This window comes from Amblyomma mixtum, chromosome 7 (genome assembly GCF_055824585.1).
Source record: "Amblyomma mixtum isolate Tamu chromosome 7, ASM5582458v1, whole genome shotgun sequence".
Classification (NCBI taxonomy): Eukaryota; Metazoa; Arthropoda; class Arachnida; order Ixodida; family Ixodidae; genus Amblyomma; species Amblyomma mixtum.
The window spans coordinates 60,941,100-60,965,662 of NC_143018.1; the positions used below are offsets into that span (position 1 = coordinate 60,941,100).

At 44.1% G+C, this 24,563-nt stretch overlaps 1 protein-coding gene across 3 annotated transcripts; it reads left to right on the forward strand.

The window, feature by feature from the left end:
- The first annotated feature begins 675 nt into the window (after positions 1–675).
- On the forward strand, positions 676–23,138 carry Nmnat (nicotinamide mononucleotide adenylyltransferase). Of its 3 annotated transcripts, XM_089552777.1 has the most exons (9): positions 676–995; positions 3,502–3,655; positions 5,057–5,205; positions 6,946–7,034; positions 8,010–8,111; positions 10,456–10,514; positions 12,343–12,444; positions 15,254–15,288; positions 20,455–23,138. In XM_089552777.1, exons 1-9 carry the CDS (start codon positions 917–919, stop codon positions 20,571–20,573), a joined length of 888 nt encoding a protein of 295 aa, XP_089408903.1. In that variant the 5' UTR covers positions 676–916; the 3' UTR covers positions 20,574–23,138. The 3 variants fall into 3 exon arrangements, with proteins under 3 accessions (XP_089408903.1, XP_089408904.1, XP_089408905.1); XM_089552778.1 differs by lacking the exon at positions 15,254–15,288; XM_089552779.1 differs by lacking the exon at positions 20,455–23,138 and having other exon boundaries at positions 15,166–15,288.
- The last annotated feature ends 1,425 nt before the right edge of the window (positions 23,139–24,563 follow it).

Here is a 24,563-nt window from a genome sequence, read left to right on the forward strand (position 1 = left end):
TCCCACTTGTTCTCCTTAAGAAGAAGGTTCGTTTCGGTTTCGCATCCGTGGCGAGCTATGCGACGCTCAAACTGCACGACGCGAGCGATGTCTAGAGACTGATAAGTTTACTGTAGCAGCGAGTTATATTGGAGCATGTATTGGAGAGGGATATAAATTACAAAAATTACAAAAGGGGTAAGGGCCAATGAGGCAAAGGGAATACATGACGTAAGTCTTGGGACAACCAACACGCTTGGAGTGTTTGCAGTAGCCATGTGACAAAACCAACCGACAACAACACGAGATCAGGTAGCGTCTTGGCAACACAAACACGGGACCACGAAATGCACCGTGTTCCAAACTATAGTGATCCAAACTTTGAAGTGCCTCCACCATAGAGTTTCAGAAGCTCTACCATGACGACGACCATGGAGGAAGAAGTTTTTTTTACCTCCATGACGACGACGAACCGGTGTCACAGAAAGTCAGCGTACCCTTGATGAGAAATAATTTTTGAATTTTGCAAAAATGATTGATGGTTTAAAATATATTTTCTTCTAAAATTTGTTGCAAGCTGCATTTGCAATGAAAGATCCAATACGTCGAAGAAATGCGCGATAACATGCACGATAATGAAACAAGAACACAATGCAGCTACTGGCCATTTTTTGACTTGCATACGGGCGCGAATCCGAATCCATTAGGGAGTCGACCGAGGAGAAGCAGAAGACGGGGTAGACGGGGTATCTGTGGCAGTTGCTGGGCGCTGAGGTGTCTGTGTGGTGTTGTACTCGTTCTGTTACGTTTCGCAGTGGTTTCTCCAGGAGGAGGTGTACAGCGCTAAGCTATTCCTAAAGCTGTCCAAACGCTTAGCGGCCTTTACGGCCGCCGTCGTACAAGCGACCCGCACCGCCGTCATTCAAGCGTCGCGACGATGCCTCCCGCCAAGAAAGTGGTGCTGCTGGCTTGCGGTTCCTTCAATCCCGTCACCAACATGCACCTGAGAATGTTCGGTATGTAGGCACGCAACGTCTTTCCTGTCACGTTGAAGTCGCTATTTAGGAGGCCAGCGAGAATATGTCAGCGACAGTGTTTAGTTCAGAGCGCGAGGAATCCGCACACGCGATCGCTTAGCGGCTTCCAGTGCAGGCAGAGCATTTGAGTAGTGTCTGCGCGATATCACTCAGCTTTTAATTTGTCTGTTTATGTGCCATCTGTCGACTCACAGCTGGTCGCTTGAAGCAGTACAGTGCATGGTATAGGCACGTGAAGCTTGATGAGCGCGCAGTTGTGCCCTTTCTTCAAGTGCGCCTGCCTGTCAATAGATTCGTGGAAGTCGGGAACACGAAACTACCGTTGTCTTGTTGCGTCGCTGTTTTATTTTTCGTTTTGCATCGCTCAGCTCCATTTCGCCGATCGTTGAATGAGCTCTGGTTAGGGCGAAGGGGAGAAGGGGGCTGTGGAGGGCACTGCCGGCGACGATCGTTTCATGCAGCCAGGCCAACATTGTGCAATATGCCCTCCGGACGACGGCCTCACTTAGCGTTTGCTCGTTTTCTTTTTTGTATTTTTTTTCTGGCGGCGTGTGCGCGAAATGCCAAGCGGGCAGGCGCATTGCGGTCGAGTGGTTGCGCGTCGTCAGCTGGCACAGAAATAAACGAACAAACAAAAAGTGAAAGACAGACACCTTCGGGTTTCTTTTCGTCAGCTGTTTTTTGCGAACCCGCTCGCGGATCTAAAGCCCGTTTGCTCTGAGTGACGGAGGGAATTGATAGTGAACAGATATATATCTGCTGGACTTGTGTCCTGTGCCACCAGAAATAAAAGGGACTCCAGAGAAGAAGAAATCATTTTCTTCCTACCTTGTCAGCGTGAGCTGTGCTGTACATTTGTTTACATTGTATTGTACAGGTTTTTTAAAAAAGATTATTGCGATGGGTAATAAACTGACTACCTTGCATGAAGACTCACCCTGTAACACGCAATATATCAAGAGTTGGTGTCTCTTTTTGTTTTTGGGTCTGATTTTTTTTTCCTGGAATTTTTTCCTCCATATATTTTTTGTCAAGCAGTCTATTTAGTTGTTTTGAATTGTTATGTAGCATCTACCACGTCTTTGTAGCTGCTGTTAACATGTTAAAATGTTAGGTTTGCACAGTCTGCGAATGCATGTTGGTTACCTCTTGCACTTATTCTTCAGAAATTCCTTTCGATGCTTCGGGTTTTTAATGGTACTAACTTGGATCAGTGTTTTTGAAAATATGCGCTGGGAAAAAGAAAGAAATGGTTGTTTTAGAGGGCATGATTGGAGTGACTTTATTGCAGCATATGACCAGCCATGTTGGTAGTAAGAGGAATGGAACATAAAACAATGGGTACGCTACTGAAACTAAATGAAAAGCATCTGGGAAGAATCTGCGGATGAGCTCTGAGAGCACTGCGCTTCTTCAGCGAGGCAGAAATTACAGCCAAGTTGCACTTGGAGATAGAGGGTGATCTTGGTCGAGCGGAACAGAAAAATGCAAAACAGCAAACAGGGATGCAGAAGCGGTTATGTAGGAACAGGATATCTCCACTGCTGCCATGGCTGGAGCTTTTGAGCATGCAGGCAAGGCCATGTCAGTGTGATCACTCTGGCAGCCACGAGCAGTTGGATTTGAGGCACAGAATCTGCACATCATCTCCATGTGAGAGAGTGTGTGGAAGAAGAGAAGAACCTGAAAAAGCCCTTTCCATTTTGCGTTCATGTGTGTCATTTAAACTGGCCCGGAACTGTGTGATCAGTTACCCTGACGTGCATTTGCTTGTTTGCCTTTGAGTGTGTGCATTTGATCCTTGTCCTGTGTGGTGCACTGAGTATATTGGGTCTGTGATGCCTCACTGAAGGCTTGTCGCACTGTGGTCCTGAAACTACTGCTCTCCGAGGTGTAAGCTCTTTGACATTTTACTGTGAGATAGGTGTTAAGGGATGTGAAGTTGTGTGGCAGATTGAAGTTTCAGACCACTTCAGAGGTCGGGTGTTTTGATTCTGCTGCTGATTGAGTGCAGATATTCGTTGGGATAACTAATCATAGGCTACTGCTTCATTCTTTACTGTGATGTGCCCACTGTTGTACTGGCAGTGGAACTCTATTGTACTGGCAGTGCTCCTGTATTATCAGTTAGACGTCAGTTAAGGTGATGCGAAGTGTTTTATTACGAGTTTAATCAGCTAAGTACCATCACGGAATGGCATGCCTTTTTGTTGAGTGGAAACATTAAGACAGCTGTTCATTTGAGAGAGGCACTTATACCGGTCTTGACTTGTGAGCGAATGCACTGCGCATGTGAGGTACAGTGTGAAAAGGTTGGCAAGGGGGTAACACAGGCGCAAATTTGCAACCTTAAGCATCGAAAATGAACACCTGTCCTATATTCTTGGCTTCTGTGTCTTAGTTTTATTTTAACACGTTTTGTAATTCTCTTGATGAACTAGCCCTGCGGCAAGTATTGTAGACTGAGGAGCTTGTGTTTGCGCAGAGTTGGCCCGGGACAGCCTCTCCAGCCCCGCGGCGGAAGTGGTGTGTGGCTTGGTTTCCCCCGTGTCTGACGGCTATGGCAAGGTGGGCCTAGTGCCTGCCAACCACCGCTGCCGAATGCTGTCCTTGGCTCTGGCCTCCTCCTCTTGGGTGAGGTGAGTGGGGGATGAGGGCGCTGGTCCGCAATGCCTCGGAGCCTAGTAGTTGCTTCAGTGCTGCCCTCTGATTTGGTGCATTGTTGTTAATAGCCCACACATGCCACAGTGGCTGAGTGGTAGGGCTGGCCATGGTACTTCAGAAAAGTATCTTCGACACAGATACCTGCTATCCTCGAAAATTGTATTTCTGATACGTATACAAGATGCAAAACCGAAATTGATTTCTGATACAGATACTCGATATTGTATTGCTGATGCTTCGGTAAATCACTGAAATTGCGTGGTAATATGATTAGCCAAGTCAAGAACTCTCTGTATGGTTTCTATCATCTTTACCGTATTCAATATAACACACTGCTTTTGGAAGGGTTTAAATGAATCCGGCCGCAAGGATTTCTTTAAGCTCTGCTGTCAGCGCAGCTGGTTTTTTTAGAACTTTAGAAGAATGTGAAACCTCCAGCACTTCCATACAGTGCCAGGGAAACTTTTTCTGATTGCCCCCTGATATGCCTGTGGCAAAGAGAGTGGATGTACATCTGTTCAGTAAGCATCTCCATCCAGTTTCTCAGTGGCTACGCAAAAGTTACTCAGTAAAGGGAACGAAAGCGGGATGTATTTTAATGCGAAGGATAAAAGCACTCGCTTTAAAGGGTCACAGGTATGGGGTAGAGGGAAACACATGCTACAACTCGGTCACTTGCAGAGTCACGAAAATAATTGAGTAACCTGTCTGAGAAATCTGGTAAACTAGAAAGTTAGACTAGTTGGCAAACGTTTATCCTAATTTGCACAAAGCGGCATGTACTAAGGACAGCACACGCACGCGCTCAGATGCATGCATGCATGCTTGGGGGATTCCCCTAAACATTTGACCAACACAGTTCCCACTTCGAGTTATTGATCAATTCGCTCTCGCCCTACCATAAGCTTGCCGTCCTGGTTAGCTCAATTGGTAGAGCGATTGCTCCGGTGAAGCGGTGGTCCTGGGTTCGAACCCCGGACCAGGACGAATTTTTCTTTAACTACGAAGTTTCTGAGAAAGCTGTATAGCTTTCCTTTGTAGCCGTATGACTGCGCTCAGGTGGATGCCAATGAGTAATTACTCCCTTATTACAAATCTACTCCACCTTGGGGGATTCCCCTAAACATTTGACCAACACAGACATGCACTGTGTGTCTGTTATCTCCAGTTCATGTTCTGTAGCAGGTGTCAATGTTGGAGAGCTCAATTTGAGTAACACCAGTACTACAGCTATGCATGCTTCAGGAACTCACTGCATCTCTGCTGCTTGCTCGCCTCTGTTGGCTTGCTGCTTGCATACACCCCTCCTCTTGTATGCCCCTGATAGCAGTGCTTCATCGTGCGGCCTTCCCCCCTTTTGTGGTGCTCTCTGGCAGGCTAGACACGTGGGAGTGCGAGCAGGACAGCTGGACGCGGACACGCTGTGTGCTGGACCACCACCGGCAGAGGCTTGCCGCCGAAGGGCTGCCCACACACTCGGGGGCCAAGCGACGCCGGCGACGCCAGAGCAACGACAACCTGAATGGTGCGTGCCGTGCTGTGCTTACTGCTCACTCTCTGCGCATGCCTAGAGCATTCGTTTTTAAATTTTCAGAGTTGTAGTTAGGTTCAGTAAGACTTGGAATAAGGATGGCTCTGTTCAACGGTACAGCATAACTGGTTTGGTTCAGTTTATGAAGTTTAATGTCCCAAAGTGAGTCAGGCTATGAGGAATGCCATAGTGGAGGGCTCCGGTAATTTCGACCACCTGGAGTACTTTAAAGTACACTGACATCGCACAGTACACACGCCTCTAGCGTTTCGCCTCCATCGAAATGCAAGCGCAGCGGCAAGGATCGAACCCGTGTCTTTTGGGTCAGCAGCCGAGCTCGTACAGCATAACTGTACTTGCTGGCAGACAAAAGGGATTTCTTGAAAGGTTATTTTTCGCTCTTGTTACTGGCAGGGTCAACTCGTGATAAATCAAACTTGAAGAGCCGTCGCAGTGGCTCAGTGGTTATGGTGCTCGGCTGCTGATGTGAAAGACGCGGGTTTGATCCTGGCTGCAGTAGTCGCATTTCGATGGAGGTGAAATGCTAGAGGCCCGTGTACTGTGCAATGTCAGTGCATGTTAAACAACCTTAGGTGGTCGAAATTATCAGGAGCCTTCCACTGCAGTCTCGCATAGCCTGAGTCACTTTGGTATGTTAAACCCCATTAACCACCAATCAAGCTTTGAGAAGCGAGAATCCAATGGGAGGCTTTTGATCGCTCTATGTTTATGGAGACTAAAACATTCGTTCGAATTGACTTCAAATTTAGCAAGCTTAGTAAGATACTAAAATAAAGTAAATAATAATAATAATAATAATAATAATAATAATAATAATAAGATATTAAAATACAAGTCTGCAGTTTGTGTTTACTGTGCTTATGTTAGCTGCATTTTTTTGAGCTTCAAACTATAAATCTGTCTCGTGAAAGGAGCGTTCATGATTTGCTGTAGGGGATATGAGAGACGGAAGTGGCAGTTCAAGCCCAAAGAGCAGAAAGAGAAAACTTTAGCCCAGGGAGAATGAGTACTTGCACGTTTGACTGTCATTTCAAGAAGTCATAATGAAAGCTGTTCATATTTCTTGTCTCAATTATTGTTTGTATTTAAACTGTCTCATTTCCACTTCATTGTTTCACAGTAGTATACAAGCACTACCTGAGTGCCGAGGAGTAGCGTTTTCAAGTGTGATGTTTCGAAGTGGCTGGAGCTGCTTATAGTATGGTGTCATGCAAAGTGCACTGGTAGATCCCAACAGCTTGTCTGTGCTTTATTGTTGCAGAACCTATGCACTCCCGTGACACATGTTGTAACACCTTCTTTATTGGTTCGGTACTAGTCAGCCCATAATGATGTTCCCCAGTTAGATGCCATCTAGTTTAGTGTCACATACGGTGCTTAGTAAATGTCTGGGGATCACTATGAAGTTTGAACCTGAACATCCCTTTTCAATGTCTACTGCCCTAGAGAAAGAATTACATGCTAGAGGGGAAACTCATGTACTATGATGCATTGCAGAGGTAACCACATGCAAAGAAGACAAACTTCTTTGTGCCTCTTCTAGGAAAAGAAGAAATGGCTTGTTACACACGACAATATTTACATACTATTATAGTCATTAGTTCTGTCTAAGTGGCACCACACTGGGTATGCATGCATAAAATTGAAGTTTCGCAGAAATGGCTAAGCACGTTTTTAGTGTAAGTGGTTGTGTGTTCTACTCTTAATTTCCAGAGGCCTTCTCGAATGTGCAGCTGATGTTGCTGTGTGGAGCTGACTTACTGCAGTCATTTCGCGTGCCTGGGCTCTGGTGCGATGAAGACGTGAGTTGTCTAAGCTTTGTGTTATGGTTAACCGTCTGTTGCACGTCGGGATGAGCTAGCTTGGGCTTTGGCTCACTGCTCAGCTTTGACAACGAGTTGACCAGCCTAGCAGGTTCTGCATTTGGTGCGTCGACAGAATCTTTGATAGGCCGGTTATTTAGAAACGCTGTCGTTGATTAAATTATTACGTATAGCATGGATGGACTGGTAATATTCATGCCAAAGAAAAACAGACTGCCATCCGTTTCCTATTCTAAAGAACCAGAATGCTCACTCGTACATCAAACTATGCAGGTAGGCAGGTGGTGCGGGCAGTAAATTCTTTGAGCAGTCACCGTGAATAGGATTGGAGAAACAAAGGGCCAGAGATAGGAGTCAGCAGCTTGGAATTGATTTCAAGGCTGGCTGTGCGTTTTGCAAAAACGAATCGCCCTTCAGTTCTAGACAAGTGAACACATGCAGCGATCTGTAGATGCATCAGTCGCAGTGTCTTGGTCATTGGTGATTAATTGACAGTGCAGCTACTTGTTACTTTCGAAGAGTTATCACACATTGCAAGCAGTACATAGCTCCCTTTTATAGCCTGAATCCTACTGCTCTTTGGTTTGAATTTCAATTATTCTTTGTTATGGTTTTTTTTCCCCATGACAGTATGCAGTCATTGTCCAATGTGTGCAGGCAAGCATGCACATTGCTAGATTGTATATGTTTATGTATATAGATAGATAAATGCGTATAGATTGAGAGAACATTCCTGTAGACTTCGCAGAGCCTTTGGGCATCAGGATCACTGAAAGCACCTTATTGTAGCGCGTCCCAGTGGCGACTTTGCTGATGTGCATGGCTGCCTGAACACTTGTGGCAAGAATGTGTACATGTGTGTGTGTGTGGTGTTTGCCGCAGTGAGGTTGATGTGTTCCCTCTCTTCCATTTTGCGGTGTCCCCTGGTGTTCCGGCTACCGCTTTGTCATAAAGATAGAGCACATCCTGACCCAATATGGCCTGGTGGTCGTGACACGTTCTGGCTACGACGTGGCACGCACCATCTATGAGCTGGACATCCTGTACAGGCATCGGGTGAGTGCAGTTTGGGAGGAGGTGACTCTGAATTGGGGAAGCTCGCATGTGCCCCTCTTTCGTCTCCTGAAGCCGTGCTTCTTAATTGTCTCTTTTGGTATTTTCTTACTGGTCGTGAAACTCCAGTGTAATTCTATGGGAGAGCTGTATGTACTGCCTAGAGTGGGCATGCTGTGGTGTAGTGTCAATTGAATGGCACAGCTGTTCATTTAGAAGGGAGATTGTCACCATTAAATCCGCAGTCTCAGAGTTCACCTCATCCTTGCTGTCTAATGGAACATATGGAAAAGAATTCTATGAATGTAAATCTTGTGTCTAAATAACAGCTTTCTGTGCGAAAATTAAGTGAGTAAACTGTGCTATCTAAGCACATTACACTCTGTACTAGATCTTTTCAAACTAATGCTTTCTTCAAGACATTCCTAATATGGCAATCTGTCTTTGTGCACAAGGATTCATACATGCTATGGTTTTGGCAGTAGCCGTCCTCCTAATCGTTTCTGGCATTTCTCATAGTGGTTGGTCCTGTTCTTACAGGAAACGCTGAGGGAAATTTTATGACCTGTAAAACTATTAAAAGACTTTCGTGGAGTTTCTTAACAGTTCAGTGTCTTTACCTTCTGTTGCTGATAAAGAGTTGGCAGCTTGATTCTTGGCAATGGAGGCCACAGTTTGATTGTTGACACTGTACATTAAAGCACCCCAGGTGGTCAAAATCAAACAGGCTCAGGAAAATGTAGGAAGCTTTACCCATTGAGCATTTACACTGTATGTCAGCAATTTCTATTGAAAACAGTAATTGAATAGAGTTGTTCCAAGTTTCCCTTTAAGTTTATTGAATGGCTCATCAGTTTGATCTACCAGTGTGCTCTGAGTCCAGCTGCAGTTATGTGACACTTCCATGTATAAAATCAGTCAGTCACCAAAGGTACGGAGCAACTTTTTACTCAAAACAAGCACTTCCTTATGACAGCCAAGTTTTCCTGTTTGCTTGGTTGCCTTCATTTTATCGTGCAACTAAAAGGGGCTGCCACCTGCAGATAAATCTTCCAGCAGAATAATAAACTTTCCCTTTTTTTGTACGGTAGAATTAAATGGGAACCATTTACCAGCCTGCCAGGTGATGCCGTTTTGAGCATGGATTATGGAAGGATCTAGAACGGGGGCATCTGTAGAGCAGAAACAAAGTGCAAAAAATGGGACTAGAGGTTGGCATTGCACAGTGCTACAGGTAGTCAACTTCTAATCCTGTCTTCTGCCCTGCCTTTTCCACTTGTGAGACGCACCAACTTGCCCAAGTCTGTGCCTTAAGGGGGGACACTGGTCTTAGACCTATTTTCCTTATTTTTAGTCCAATCCTAGCGAAACTGTACCACTTTGCTCAGTTTTTTTATACTGTTTTCAACAATGAAATTACCTTTCTCATAAATCAGTCAGTTCCCAAGGTAATTAATTTTATTTAGTCATTCATTAGTACCTCGGAGCAGAAAAAACTGCTCAATAAAAAATCATTTTTAATCCATGACTACATAGTATGGTGAGTAAAGAGTCCAATAATGAAAACCATTTTTCCATTTTACCCTCATTAGTAATTTTACAGCACTTGGAATATCAATGTTCAAGGTGTGAATGTAATGCATCGGCAAACGTTGCAAAGTCATAAATTTTTGAAGTGCGATTGAAAGAATCTGCTTCTATTATTGCACACACTGTGCCTTGAGCTTCCCTTAGCAAAGAATGTGACATCGCTACCTGTCCTAGATGTTGAGATATCAACATACTGAGACAGCCAGATGTCTAGAATTTTCATCCCATTAAATTATCTGCTCCTGCATAAATTCAGCCCACACGATGATCTGAATTTCATATTATGGCCAAAGTGTTGATTTCTTGAAGGAAAAAATTGGTACAGTTGGAAAATAACAGCTGTAGATTTCACAAATGTCATTTTTTTTTTAATCAATTTTTTGCTCATATTTTGGTCTCAAAGACCAGCGTCTCCCCTTAACATCTGCCTAACATGGTTCATGCTCACATGATACCGGTTTTCTATATTGGCCATATCAGGTGTGTCTAGTTGTGCTGTATTACACATGTTTTGTGGTGAAAGTCAAGTGCTATGATATTTTGTGTCTTGTGCCGCATGCTAACACCATTATAACTGCTTGAAAAGAACCGGCTACTGGTTATGTTGATATTTGCTCTTAGACATAGCTTGCTTCAACCTCAGGTGAAATGCGTGGAAAGACCTGACACGGCACTGCTGCCTGCGTTGTGTAGATTCCTCTCTGAATTAATTGAAATTTGTATTTATGTCTGTGAAATTCCAAATTTTCTTTTGCAGAGTCACATTCACATGGTCACAGAGTGGATTCCAAATGAGATTAGCTCCACAGCAATCAGGTGAGCCCCACATTTCCTACTGGCTTGTGCGGTGTGGTGGTCCGCTATCTTTTAACAGCTACACAACCTTATTCTTCCAAATCCTAGCACCACAGGCTCAGATAATAAAATAAAGCACAAGGAAAACTTCGAGCTATGTTGCGATAAAACAGCATCAGTATGTGCAGTAAAACCTTGTTAATTTGAAGCCATTGGGACAGCAAATTATTCTAATTAGCTGACCATAGCAAAGAAGTGGGACCCAGGCAAAAAATTTCGCTGCAGGAATGCGCTACCTCTGTTGGATGAACTTTGCGATTACCGTATATTGCCGCGTATGAGTTAACTTCGAATACAAGTGGACCCTAGCCAGAAAAGTTGACTCCAAATGTAAGCCAATGCATATCCCCCCCCACTGTCATCCCAGCACCGCACTCTGCTGTGTAGTTTCCTGTGGAATGGCATCCTGGTGCACTACACAAAGCAATCAACACGTAATGATGAGATCACAAGGCCAGCAGGTGGAAACACATGGAGATCAAAAGCTAGAATACAGCGCCCCACCCTGCCTTCTACACTCGCGTGGTGGCCTGATTGACTAGTGGCAAACCGAGCTGCAAACGGTCCTGTAGCTTCAGATTCTGGGACGCACGCCCAGAGGAAATTTGCTTTCACGCTGCCTACCACTTGTTCAAGGAAGTGACCGCCAGTGTGAGCAAGCCTGGTAAACAGTATGCAAGTTAATTTTTTTTAACGCATGAAGCCCCATGCATCCTGCTGAGAACTGGTGTGGGCAGGGGACGTGCACTAACCGCCGCTCATTCAAGACTGTGGCAAGTTGGGCTAGTTGGATGTAGTTCATCTTGAAAACAAAATTCAGTGCACACAGACGAAGGACACAGGTAGAGTAGACACCAGTGTCTACTCTTTCATTGTATATGTGTATGTACAGTATTTAGTCTTTGCCAAAAGTAACCAGTCTGTACAGTTGTGCTTCTCAGTCGTATATTAAAGCTATTATGCCAGCCCTCAAGCGCTAAATCTCTGTATGGTAAGAAGAACCCCTGTCCTCACCTTCAAAGAACTTTTTGATCTTTAGAAAAGATGTGAGGGGCCTACTGTACGAATAAGAAGCAAACCATGCAACCTGGCTACTTTTGACAAAGACTGTACATGTTCGTAAGGTCTCAGACTCCCCTCTTCTCACGTCTTAATCATGGTCAAGTTACTTATATTGATGTTTCTATATTTGTTTCTAGTTTTGTAAGTAAATCTTTAGAAACCATGTCACTGACCATTTTGATGACTTTTCACTGCAGTATAATTAATGAGTGTAATTAGGAAGCTTGCTGGAGTGATCACACCAAACATGGGACAAGGTCAGTTGGAGGTCGGTGGGGAGGCCTTTTGTCCTGCAGTGGACAAAGTTGGACTGATGATGGTTAAATGATTAAGTTGTGCACTGCTAGTTTAATTAATTTAATTTGTTTGTTAATGTGGTATCAGCTGCCATCAGAAATCGGTGCTTTTTCTCACGGTGAGAAAAAAGAAAACAAAATGGATCTGCAATATGCATACCTTCTGCATTACTTCATCTGCTGTAGTAGCTTCTGTAATATAGTTATAATTATATCTTTATCGTCTGCCTCGTCAAAGTGGCTGAGTGCATCGGAAATGGGGCATGTCTTAAGTATCTCTTGTCCACTGCGTAGCTGTGATGTTCTTTTTGCCTGTTTGTCCCGACTTTCTGTTGGATCGTCGGGCTCGTGAGCTCGTGATGCTGAGCGTGGTCATAGCTTCTCATCCTTGAGTCAAAAAAAAAAACAGTAACTGTGGCATTTGCTTTCAGGCGAGCGCTGAAGCGTGGAGAGAGTGTAAAGTACCTTATTCAGGACTCTGTAATCGACTACATCCAACAGCATGGACTCTACACACAGTCACGCATTGAGGAGTGAGTCTCTGGCACTTCGCATGCTTTTCATACCTTGCCTGCATGTCCCGCCAATGCCTTTGAGGTGTCACGAGCTTTTCGTGACATGCAGCTGCTGTTTTGGCGTGTGTGTGTGCAATATTAGTGACTGATTTTCCTCCTGGCACTGATAGGGTTGCACTCATCTTCACTACACTCTACAATCACTCTCACTCTCTCTCGGGTTTCATACATAACTTATTGACTGGCAGGAGGTTCTATTTCACCGCTGCAGTGGACTAGGGGTTTTAGCATCCGCCTCATATATGGGAGGTTCAGGGTTCAATCCCCAGGGCTGCCACGTATCCACCGGTTGTCCAGTGAGTGCAAGCTTTCCCTGGGCCTGATGGTCAGCTTCTCTGTGATGAAATGCTTGGAAAATGGGTCTTTGACCTCACCGCGAGTAGGCAAAAGTACCGTGCACCATGGTGCCCTATGGCTAAAGCTGTCCTTGTGCCATAAAATATGAAATGTCGTTATCAGGAGGTTCTATCTCCACCTGTCATGGTAAAGATTGGCACTGCAGTTAATGCTTTGAGTTCTAAGCTGCTGATTTGTGCACGTATATACCCGGGAAGGTGGAGGGAAAGGCAACCTCTGGTATTGTAATTTGATTGGTTGAACGCTGCTTGTGATGGGCGGGGGTGATGGCTTTCTTTGCCCCGCTATGCTGTGTTGTCTTCTTTCTTTCTTTGATTTAGTATACTTTCACCCTAAACCTTTGTTAACCCTGAAGGATGAGCTGCAGAAAACGATTCACTTGCTTTGTATGATATCATTCTCTTTTGGTCTCTTTTTTTTTTTTCGCTTTAGAAAAGCACCTCTCATGTTAACAATACGTAAAGTATGAAAATATGCTTTCTGTAATAACCAAAGCATAGCGACGGGCTCTAAGCAAAGCAGTTAGACAAAAAAAAAAAAACACTTGAAAAAGTGACTGTGTATATTTCTTTGTGTGTATATTTCTTTGTAGGAGACTAACAGTATCACATCTCAAGTGGGACTTGCAGTTGTTGAAGCCTAGTGTGCATTAACTTTGCAGTGAACTCTCATGGCACACGCTTTGATTGTCACTAAAAACGAGCTACTTTTATCTCAAACCAAAACAGCTTGGATGGACTGTAGTGTGCTTAATTTACGACTACATATGCATAATCACTATTTTAGTCACTGCAATTAGCTATAGTACGAAGAGTTCGTGTGGTTGCTACCCTCTTCTTGATTGGTGTTTACTGCAAAATTGTGCCTTAACCCTTTCAGGCGCCATTTTTTGTTTTATTGAAATCTGTTAATTTTTCCACCTAAGTAGTATATTCAGGCCTGAAGAAAGAAAATTTGTTAGCTTTTGAGTGTGAAAGACCAGCGGGTAAGTGTTTACAACGATGTGGAGAATTCTGTACAAAGTGTCAGATTTGTTAGAAATAGTAACATTGAAGTGTTCTCATCTGTCAGGTAAGCACCCTAGGAATCGTGGAATCACATTGTGTTTCAAAGATGCACATTACGCCAGAAATTGAACAAAAACAATCAATTTTTTCACATGCGACAAAATCCATCTGCACAAAAATGGTGCACAAAGTGCTACCTAGCTCACTGTTGAGTGAAATATTATTTACTACGTTCGCTACCTGTCATAAAAGACCAACTTTTTTGCGACAAGAAGGGCGCTCAATTTGACTGAAACAATGCAGTCACTTGCTAGGTGCACCAGTCTCTCAGAAAAAGCTGGGAGTTTGCTGTGTACAGTCGGGCCCACTTATAACAATACTGGTTATAACAATATATTGGATATAACAATGGTCAGTCGTGGCACCGTCAGCTTTAACATGTGTTCTATGGTAAAATACACTGCTTATAACAATGCTGTCAAAACACATTATTGGTTATAACAATTAAATCTGGTAATTTAGTGTCAACCATTATAGAAAAAAGAATACAAGGAAATGCTACAACCACACCAGCAAAACCACACTTACAACACAAAAGCGTGCGCGTGTTGTAAGCGTGTTTTCCTCTTGTCAGCTGTCACCGCACCCTTGGTTCTGCACGCTTCTTGAATTTCCCATAAGAATCACTTCCAGAAAGCCGGCTTGATCCCTGTGACGTGGAGGTGCGCGAAGCTCCCTCCGGTGCATGCAGTGATGGCGGTGCTTTGGTCATCGGTGAATGGTGAACATTTTTCCGGACCCCTTAAGTTCGAATTAACGAGCTTTTACAGGCATTAGAACAATCAAACCCCTCTGGTTATTTACTGTCAATAAGTGCTATGAAGTTTGTCATCTTTTCTTTTTTTCAGCACAACCCTGTTATAACAAATAACAGTGGTATTTCCATGGCACTTGAATATTGTTATAAGTGGGCTTGACTGTACACAAATGTGTACAAAGTGCCTGAAAGGGATATTTTCCACCGCTTGCATTTGCTATGAGATACAAATCTTGCTAATGACTGTGAAATCAGTGAGCATGTATGCATAAAAGCATTCTCTAGCCTTCTTTTGGATTGAGTCAATGCTGACGGATGCATTCAGTACCGAGCCTGGAAATGTCCCAGCTAGCTGTTTTCTTTCACACTTTGCTTAGAGTTACTCCTCACGTACTTGTACGTTTTTCCAGAGTCTCAGGCTATATAAAGCCGACTCAGAGGTGCTAAATATTCCAGGCCCCACTAACGTGTGACATTCCGCTCTAATGTTGCTCTCAGACTGCTGTGCTTTTGACTCTTCTTCTAACTTCTTCATCGAATGGCGTTCCTGTTTGCCCTAATGTCGTGCCTTCGGTGGTGACTGCAGGCGTGGTGGAGTGAGCAGTTCCCGCAAAATGCAAGGTAAAACAGGCTTCGCAAAATACCTGCACCATTGTAGAGGGACACCACAGTGGGCGTTTTTGGTGAAGCCTCATGTTTTGCTGTCAGTAGTGACAGTACTGGGCTTATTTTTGTGCACGAAAACAGACGAGTGCCACCACACCATCCTTTCATGTTCGCGTGGAAAAGTGCACAAGCTATAGTTTAAAGTGAAAGAAAACCATTGATGCCAACTGGAGCTCTAAAAAAAGTTTGCTTTATTTACAGCCATGCATTGTGAGAGGTGTATTCAATTGTTTACGCTCACGAGTGGACATTGCACCTTTTCTTTCTAGGCCTCGTGCTTAGGCCACAGAAATTCTTGGTTTTAGTGCAGCTTGCATGCTGTGTAAATTTTTGTGCCTAACACCGCAAATTGCTAGAATTCTCAACTACAGTGACGTCTGCTACACTTACTGCTCTGTTATGAAACACTGTTGTTTACTCGCAACACTGCCTTTGTGACAGGGGCATTCAGAAAAGGGGAGCACAGGCTGCGAATCGCTTGCGCTTCTTACGTTGTCACTTATAACTTTGGCAGCTGTTGTTGTTAGTTTTGGCTTTTTAGGAGTGTTATGTAATTAGCACTGAACTGAAAGCCACCACTAGGCATGTTGACAGTGTCTCGTAGAGCAGCTTCACACTGTACTCAACCGTGATCGAAAATTCCTGTTGTGGTGGTCCTTTAAGCCCCATAGTTGAAGGCAGAGAGACCAGTAGTAGCCCATGCGGGGGCAGCCTATGCAAGTGCACCATTGTACAGGGCAGAGCTTTGGCTCCTTTCATTTTTTATTTTTGCGCCATTCTTTGAGCTGTGCAACAAGCCTGCTGGATGTTTTTTAGCCTGCACTTAGAAGCAAAGGAGTTTGCTCTGGCACCTCACTGTTTTCTTTAAAGTAGTGAGCACCAACTCGTGTCCTTTACATTTGATTACCCATTTCTTACTGCCTTATTTTTATTTATTTTTTGGGGTTTGTTTTTTCTGACACGCATCTCTTTCATTATTTGAGCGTAAACTTACTGCTACTTAGTTACAAACTATCGTAGTTGGATGCTTATGTGCACCAACTAGAAGCAGCGAAGAATAGATAAACCAGAGGTAATTACGAAATAACGAGCAGAGTCTATGCGACTGCACACCCCTATGAACCACAGTGGAGGACACTGATGCACAGAGTTATTCTCTTAGAATAATGAGCATGTAAACAGCATTGTGCTCTGCTTTGCGTACATTGCATGTAAAATTTTTGTACTTGGAACGTTTCTAAAAGAATACAATGTTGTGGACATTGTACTCTTTTAACAATGTTCAGAAGTGTGGCCAAAACACTAGAATAGAGTCACAGAACAGTTTTTTGTCCAGGACAGTCTTATTCCTACGCTTCTGTAAGTAGCTGTTGGAAAAGCAATCGGAACACCCTCAGAGGCCTAAGATGAACAGGAATTCTTGCATCTCTATAGTCTGAAGGTTTAGTCTAGAAGTTGTAGTCTGCATAAGTCTGAAGGTTTGTGTGAGAATTAATTAAAATACTTCCCAATTAGAGCTTCACATTGTTAAAATAAATTTTTTGTCCCTATGGAGCTCCAATTAGTAAGGTTCTAGTGTACAAACGTCTTGGCATTGGGGCTTCATTGAGCATAAGTAATGGTGGAAAAGTTCAGTTGTTAATAGTGGTGTGCTCAAAGTTTCCATCACAGCAATCTGTGCGCTATGTGAAATGGGTGGTGGGGTCATGCAAAAAAGAAAAAAAAAAAAAGGCTGATGTTTTACGAGGAAAAGAAAAGTGATGTAACTGTCACATTGGTAGCGGTAGTGGGTTAAAAAACTTGTGTGTCTCTCCCACTTCCCTCCTCTTTATTTCTGCACCCTTTGTTCTAATATTTGTAGGCTTTTTTCTTTTCATTGGGACAGCATAACGAAACTTGAGTAATTGCCTTGTTGACCGAATGTGGGAGATCATAAAGCACCTGTGTGTCTGTCTGCCTTCCTTGTTGTATACACATATTACAAGAGGGACAGTGCAGAGGCTTCTCAGCACTTCCTGAATTTCTGAATGTCTCTTGGTTTCCCAAAGACTGACTGCGAATTACTGTTCCACAGGAAGCTGTATAGAGCAATCAGATTGTGTGATTGCCCTTTCAGTTGTTTTTGACTGAAGCTCTTTGGAAGCCAGTTTTACCTTGCAGCCAAAGCCACTGATATTCTGTTGACTTTTAGAGCACAGCCCTTTGAAGCGCCCGTTCATGAGTTGAGCTGCATCACTGCCCTTGGTGTAAGCGAGCCAGCAATAAATAAATAAATAAAAACAAGCATTGCCATGGCTGGGATTCAAACCCACAGCGCCGCAAACAAATCAGCTTTGCTGGCCACTGTGAAAGACCACTAGGCTATCGCCGCAGCCGATCATGCCTCGTCCTAAACTGCAACACACTCTTGCGCTGTGCGTTGCACATCGTCATTGTCGTCTTCTACTAATACTGCTATTGGACTAATATATACGTTCTCATGCACTGTTCATTGCACATCGTGTGGTTCATCAACAGTTACTACTATCAAACTAATATCGTCACCAGACGTGCCGACAACCCAGCAAAGCAAAACAGTGAGCCTACAGAGCCTGACACTCTGACAAATTGTCTGTGTTTCATTTTCATTTCACATTTTCTAGTGTGTTAGAGGCATGGAACATGCCTCGATTTTTCACTTCTAATTGCGGAAATCTGGAATTAATTACGGCATTCTGGTTGCTTGACTACGAAAAATAGAAGTAACACCATCCTGAGTTCATCTCTGTACCTTTCATAGATGTAAACATAGGAATTCAGGTGCCAGAAAAGGGTGCCATAGACTTCTTATAACATGGACACAAAAAGGCCCTGTAGATTTGCTACGCTGAGGAGTTGTGCAAACAGAGGTTGCAGAGATATTGGAGTGTGTGGAAGCACATAGTATAGTTGTTATGGGAAAAACCGTGAATGAGATACGTAGGAGGAGTTCGTAACAGGCATTCTGAATGAAAGATGTTTTTACAACCCTCATGCAGGACTGTGCATTGCATTTGGATTGCGTTATACCGTGGTTATTGCAACCGGAAAATGGACAATATGACACTTCATCCTTATTTGTCTCAAAAAAAAAAAAAAAAGGCATTCTCTGCCTGTGTCTTCAACTTGTTACCTTTGATAGTGGCTGGGTAAATCCTGTCTGGACAGGACGTGTGGAAATGATTTCATACTTGCCTGTCGTCTTGCTGTCTGCTGTCAGTTGGCGGTGTTGATCTTTCTCATGTTACCTGAAGCATAAGCTTTGTTTATGCCATGGGACAAAAAGTCAATTCGGACATGATTTCAAAGCTTGGATTTCATAATTGGGCTGATCTTGGGATAATTATCCTCATTAGTGTGCTTTGACCAGGAGAACCTTGTGTATCCATCATCATTTATCTACATGCATGCATGTAACCATGGTACTAGTTTGCCACAGCTGTAAAATGAGGGGGTAGAATCTTTGTCGACATGCTGTTCTAGCTTCCTGATTTTAAATAAATTGGTACACATTATAGCTTGACATTTTCTGCATAGCTCTGCTTTGGTGGCTGTTAGTGGCACCGGCAATTTTATAAACTTAGTGTTTGCAAGTCGGCATGTTAACGTTTTAGGGGGAACTTCAGTGCATAGGGCAAAATAGTGAATTTGCTGTCCTGAAATGCTTAACCTGAATCCAGGCTACATGTCATGACAGTCACTAAGTAACAAGGATATCAAGAGGGCCAAATTACACTGTAGCTCTAGAAAAGCAGTATACCTGTCTTTCAGTGGAAGAAGAAAGAAATGTAAAGCATTTTCATGAAAATGTTGCATTGGCAGATGGTACTTGCAACACTTAGATATTTAGTGGTGATATTTAGTAATGAGCGGCATTTTTGGCTTTTTCTCTATTTAAATTTACAAAAAGATTTCAAGCCAAAAGCAAAATACAAGAATTAGTTTTTCCGTAAATGCTTGCAAGCTGCTCGGGTCATGCTACCAAAATGGGGTGTGTCTGTGAATTAGGCATCTTCAACCCATAGTTCAGTTTGCGCTAAGCAACTGCATTTCTTCGTGAGGAAAAAACACTTTTATGCAATACTATCATTTGGTAGATCGCATTCTTTCTTTGAATTTAGAAAACAGATTCGTGTTGTCATTGACCATCTAGGGCCATTCAGTACCTCTTGGAGAATATCTAGCGCCTATCTGACCGCCAGGAATTGGTTGTTTTACATTTTATTTTAACACATGCTACAATGAAAGGCATTTACATAGTGGGCGATGCTTGCAGATATGAACAAAATTTGTTACCAGTACGCTGGAATTATGTGCAGATCTTCAACGTAGTGTGATCATTTTCTTCATGCATTAGAAAGAAAGAAATGAACAGAGGTAATGTGCATTAAATCACATTCTTTGTTTGATCACTGCTGCACTGGTAGATCATGAATTAGTACTTTCAACTGTTAATGCAAAAGTTGATATCCTTACTACTTCAGCAGATGCCAGATAGACGAAGTTTCTCATCATTTGTTTCTAAAATGAGGACTGTTGCTGAAGAACTGTGTCATCAAAGACTTGCACAGATTGCAGTGTGCTTTGTGCATGCTTCAGCCTTGTGAGGTACCCTCTTCGGTGCATCAGCAGTGTCGTTAGCTTGAAAGTGCACTTCATTGAATGGCATGGCCATCATTTGTTGAAAGTGCACTTCATTGAATGGCACGGCCATCATTTGTACACGCTGGCAGCAGCTTTCAGATGCATTCTCTAGCAGGTTTACGGGATGTTGGGGAAGAGACCTGATGGGCTCAAAAACTCCCCCCAAGAAATAAAACAACTGCAAAAAAAAAAAAATCAACTGACTAGGCAGTATTTATTTTTAAGTGTACAGAGGATAGGAGCCATGATTCAATAATTTTTTACTTGTGTTGGTCATTTGATAAATTTTATTTCTCTTCTTGCTGTTCCTTCAGCTTCAGAGTTTCTTGTGGGACCTGTCTGTGGGACGATTTACATTCGGGGGTGGGGGGGGGGGTGACGTTGTGTGTAGCTAATGGCTGCTGTGTTAGCTAACGTTGAAGCTAAGCTCATTTAATTGAGTTGTTGTCATTGGTGCAGTGTCAACTCAAACCACACGGAGACAGACGAAGGCCAGGAGACGGCCGTGTGACAATGGCCCTCAGCGCTCGGGCAGCCCCAGTTCTGGCTGCCCAGTAGCGCTGCCGCTGTCGTCATAACCCAACAAGCTAGGGCCGCACGAGACTCGATCCTCCTCCGGGCGGCAACAACCACTCCGAGCGTCCAGCCGGGCATGCCACACTCCGCGATCGACACAAGCGTCCAGCTCCTGCAAAGCGGCGGAACAACTGGCGCGTGCATTTCGTGCGCAACACTCGGGAACTCTGCCTTGGCACCTTTCGTTTCCTGCTGGCTCCAGAAGGAAAAGTGTGAGCACGTGAGCCTGTCGTCGACCGACATTGTCTCGGTGTAAGGACATGTGGAATCGGTAGCAGTGATCGGTGCTCAGCTGGTATCTCTTCACCCCTGAATCTGGACATGTAGCAGTGTACACTTGGTTGGTGGGTGTTTCAACCTCAGCTGGCATCAGACACAGCTGTGTGCCATTTCTTATGAGCACTTGCTGACGGAGTTGTTTGTTCCCACTCCACTGAAATGCACGTGGTGTTGCCGAGCATGGTACGTTCTGTACACATGCTCATTGCTAATACCTGTTGGGAAATTCGATTGCAACTTGAGGTATGTTGGCGGTAGTGTGTAAGGAACTACACACTACAGCAAAAATGTCTTTTGCTGTAGGCTCCATTTTGAGGTACGATTTTAGCCATGGACCGAAGAATCCAAGCTTCTATTACACTGGGAGAATGCCTAGTTACCACAGTAGCAGAGTGTGCAATGGGACAGCACTGGTTACAGGTGCGTACACCTGGTGCAAGGTAGGTAGGTGTAAGATGCTGCTTTCTGCAGAAATGGCTGCAGTCAGTGTAAACTTCTCAAATATTAGCAGGTAGTGTGAAGGCAGCCACTGCAGGACTAACCTTTCTGGCTAGGACTAACTGCGATGCTAACGGGATCTTCCTTATCATGAAATTTAGCTCCTTGCACTCAGTGCGGATTACCTCCCACTTTAAATGTCTTTTAAAAATAAAAACGAATTCTCACCTGCATCAGTAATAGTGCGATGTATGAACTGCTATTCATATTACTATTCCTAGGCGTAGGCAGTTCAGTTAGTGGTCGCAACTGTGTTAGTGCCTGTGATTTCAGTGCTTTCTCGTCTTTCATTAATTGCACTAGTAGTGGCATTGTACCAGTCTATTCAGGACTACAGGATTGGGCTGTGATGTCTTGAATGATTTTTCATGCAGTTTTGATGCGTGCTGTTTTTATCTAGGACGAAAGGCATCGCATAAACAGCTACGCCATGAACAAGAGCAGCGATGATCTTTGGCTTGGGAAGGAATTTTAGGCTCAGTAGGAAAATGAAGGGTGTTTAGCATCTGCCTAAAGTAAATGTTTTGCTGTGATATGGTTAGACAGACCTCACCCGGCCAAGCATTGTCATTGCCTGCGTTACTACACAGCTGTTCTAGTCTCAACTTAGCCAGCACTTAGCTGCAAGAATTCAGTCTGTGGTGCAGTCAGAGGCTGGTGATCGCTGAATGTGAGCACATGATTACAGCTGTGCTTAAATCTTATTCGATAGGCGGCAACTTGCTGGACAGTTATACTTGTAGATTTTTCTGTGTGCAATCTTATGTGCTTGTTACCCTTCTCTCTCAGTAGGGAGGCATATTACTAGATGATCACTTGTTTGTTGTAGCACATAAAAGTTGGGACTTTCTAACGTGTAGTACAACACTTTTAGCATAGTCAGCTTAGTCGTGATGTTCTCAGCAGCCGTACAGTGAACATGTAGACGCCATTGAAGGCACAGTATAGCTATGTTTAGACCTGTAGATTCCTTTTTGAGGGTGTAATTCTTATTTACCTGGTTTCTCCGTGGCAATGTGCTGCTCATATACCTTGCCTACTGTTCATTCGCATGGGCCCATTGCTAGGAGCCTGTGTTTGTGTTCTTGTGCACTGCAACATAAGTAAAGTACCACATGACGCAATATTTTTGTCGGGGTTTCTAGGTTTGATCTTTATCTATCTCTCTATTTTATGAAATGCATCGTGTCACATTTGCAAGTTTTTATCCTTGACCTTTCTCTCATTTGCCAAATGTGCTCTGTCTGATATTTATTGTAATGCATGAAGCATAAATGTGTAAAGTGAGTTTTGAGGGAAAGCGTTTTCATTTACACCTTTAGTTTTATGGAATGGAGATCGTGTCTGCTAGACGGCAGAACATGTGACTTTGTTATGCTGCCTCTCTGTTGGTGCTCTGTGAAGTTTTGCATCTACTACAGCAATGTGTTTAGACCTGAGGGTGCTTGAACTTTTGTGTGGCATTTCCTTCTTTGCTGTGTAGCACTCACCTGGAAGTAGGGTTTTGCATTGTGTTTTCACCAGACAAGCCTGGTTCTGACAGTTGTCATGTGAGGCTGTGTTTCAAAGGCTGAACAAGAACTCTGTGTGGTCTTGTTGGTTTTGCACGCTTTTTAATGCAGGATTACACGCAGATTTTTTTAAAGAACTTCACTGTTTGGTAAATTTTTCAGGTACAGTGATCATGCCGGTTCCATGCGAGGATGTGAAAACTGTACGGCAGTGTAATGCTTGAGGTCGATTAAATAAAGTGTCTTGTGCGTAACTGCACATCTGCATTTGCAAACAGACCTGGGTGATCTGTATGGCTAAGCTGAATCTCATGTTAGTGGCTGTTTGATGCTGTAGCAAGTAATCATTGCTATCGGACGCGAGGACATACCATCTATGCGGTGTGCCTACCAGCACGTGCTTGCGCATACCATGCATAAAGAGCATGACCGGCCGCTGGAACCCCATCGTCGAAATCAGTTACTGGGTGCACTCTCTTCGGACTGACATCCAGCACTATACTCAATAAATTGAAACGACCCAAAAGCACCCCTACACTAGGCACGCGACTCGCCCACGTCTGGGCGGCCTTCCACAGCCTCATAGAGAGGTGGAAATGGCGTGAGCATAGCATAATACCCAAAAAACGCTTAGCCGCTATACAATCCCAAATCCAACAACATTTGGAGAAGCTCTGCCGCTCCAATTGGTGGACACAATCTGTCCTCCAAACGGGCTTGGTGGCTCCTCCGACACCTCATTGATCAGTCACAAGTAAGAACCACCACTCGGCACCACCTCACCTGGCTCATGCAAGCACACATTAATAATCCCGATGCTGTCTTGGATACACTCTGCGACACCTACACTTCGCCCGCCATGCCAACTTCTCTCTCCCCATACACAGGACAGCCGAACCCTGATCTCGACGCCACCATAGCCGAGGTGGAGGTCATAGCAGCCCTTATAGCAGCCCAATGTCAACAGGTCACCAACACAATACTTCGTAATCTAGAAATTCTAGATAATCAATTGATCATCCACATTATCGAGTACTTTAACCAGTGCTGGAAGGATGGCACCCTTCCCTAGTACTGGCGCCACGTTAAGGTAATCTTCATCCCTAAATCATTCCACCAATATTACAGCTTCGATCAGGATGCCGTATCGGGCGATGAAGTGGTTGCTGCTGTTGTCGATCACTCTCTCCCCCATTGGTACACACACACTCCCGAGAGATGCCTCTCCCTGCTATGCTGCTAAAGTGTTCTATCCCTGCCTGTCCCGAAGCTGCAGAGGAAGCTGCCATTGCCCTCGCCATTGTCAGCACAAAAGCCCGGTATGTTTTATCAGATTTAAAAACTGCAATCCTAAATTTCACACTAAGACGAATCCATGTCCCTACTTTTTGCATACTGGAATCTGCTGGTGCACCCCTGCCCCGTCATGTGGTGCTGATCTGGGTGCCCGCACACTCCTAAAATCCTGAAAACAATCCTGGATTTACCAAGGAGCGCGAGCACACTTTCAGCGAGCTGACGCAGGCCTCCCAATCCTCCTCAGCAATCAAGAGGCAACCCTTTGGTGCAAATTACACATATACACACTCTCTCCACTCTCACTCTTTCTCACTATTCCTCCTTTTCCTCAGCCGCCGCGGTGGCTCAGTGGTTATGGTGCTCGGCTGCTGACCCGAAAGACGCGGGTTCGATCCCGGCCGCGGC

Coding starts and splice junctions, on each gene's coding strand:
- Nmnat (XM_089552777.1), top strand. CDS start 917: ATGCCTCCCGCCAAGAAAGTGGTGCTGCTGGCTTGCGGTTCCTTCAAT. Junction 7,035..8,009: donor GGCTCTGGTGCGATGAAGAC/GTGAGTTGTCTA, acceptor TTTGTCATAAAG/ATAGAGCACATCCTGACCCA. Junction 15,289..20,454: donor CAGTTCCCGCAAAATGCAAG/GTAAAACAGGCT, acceptor TCATTGGTGCAG/TGTCAACTCAAACCACACGG.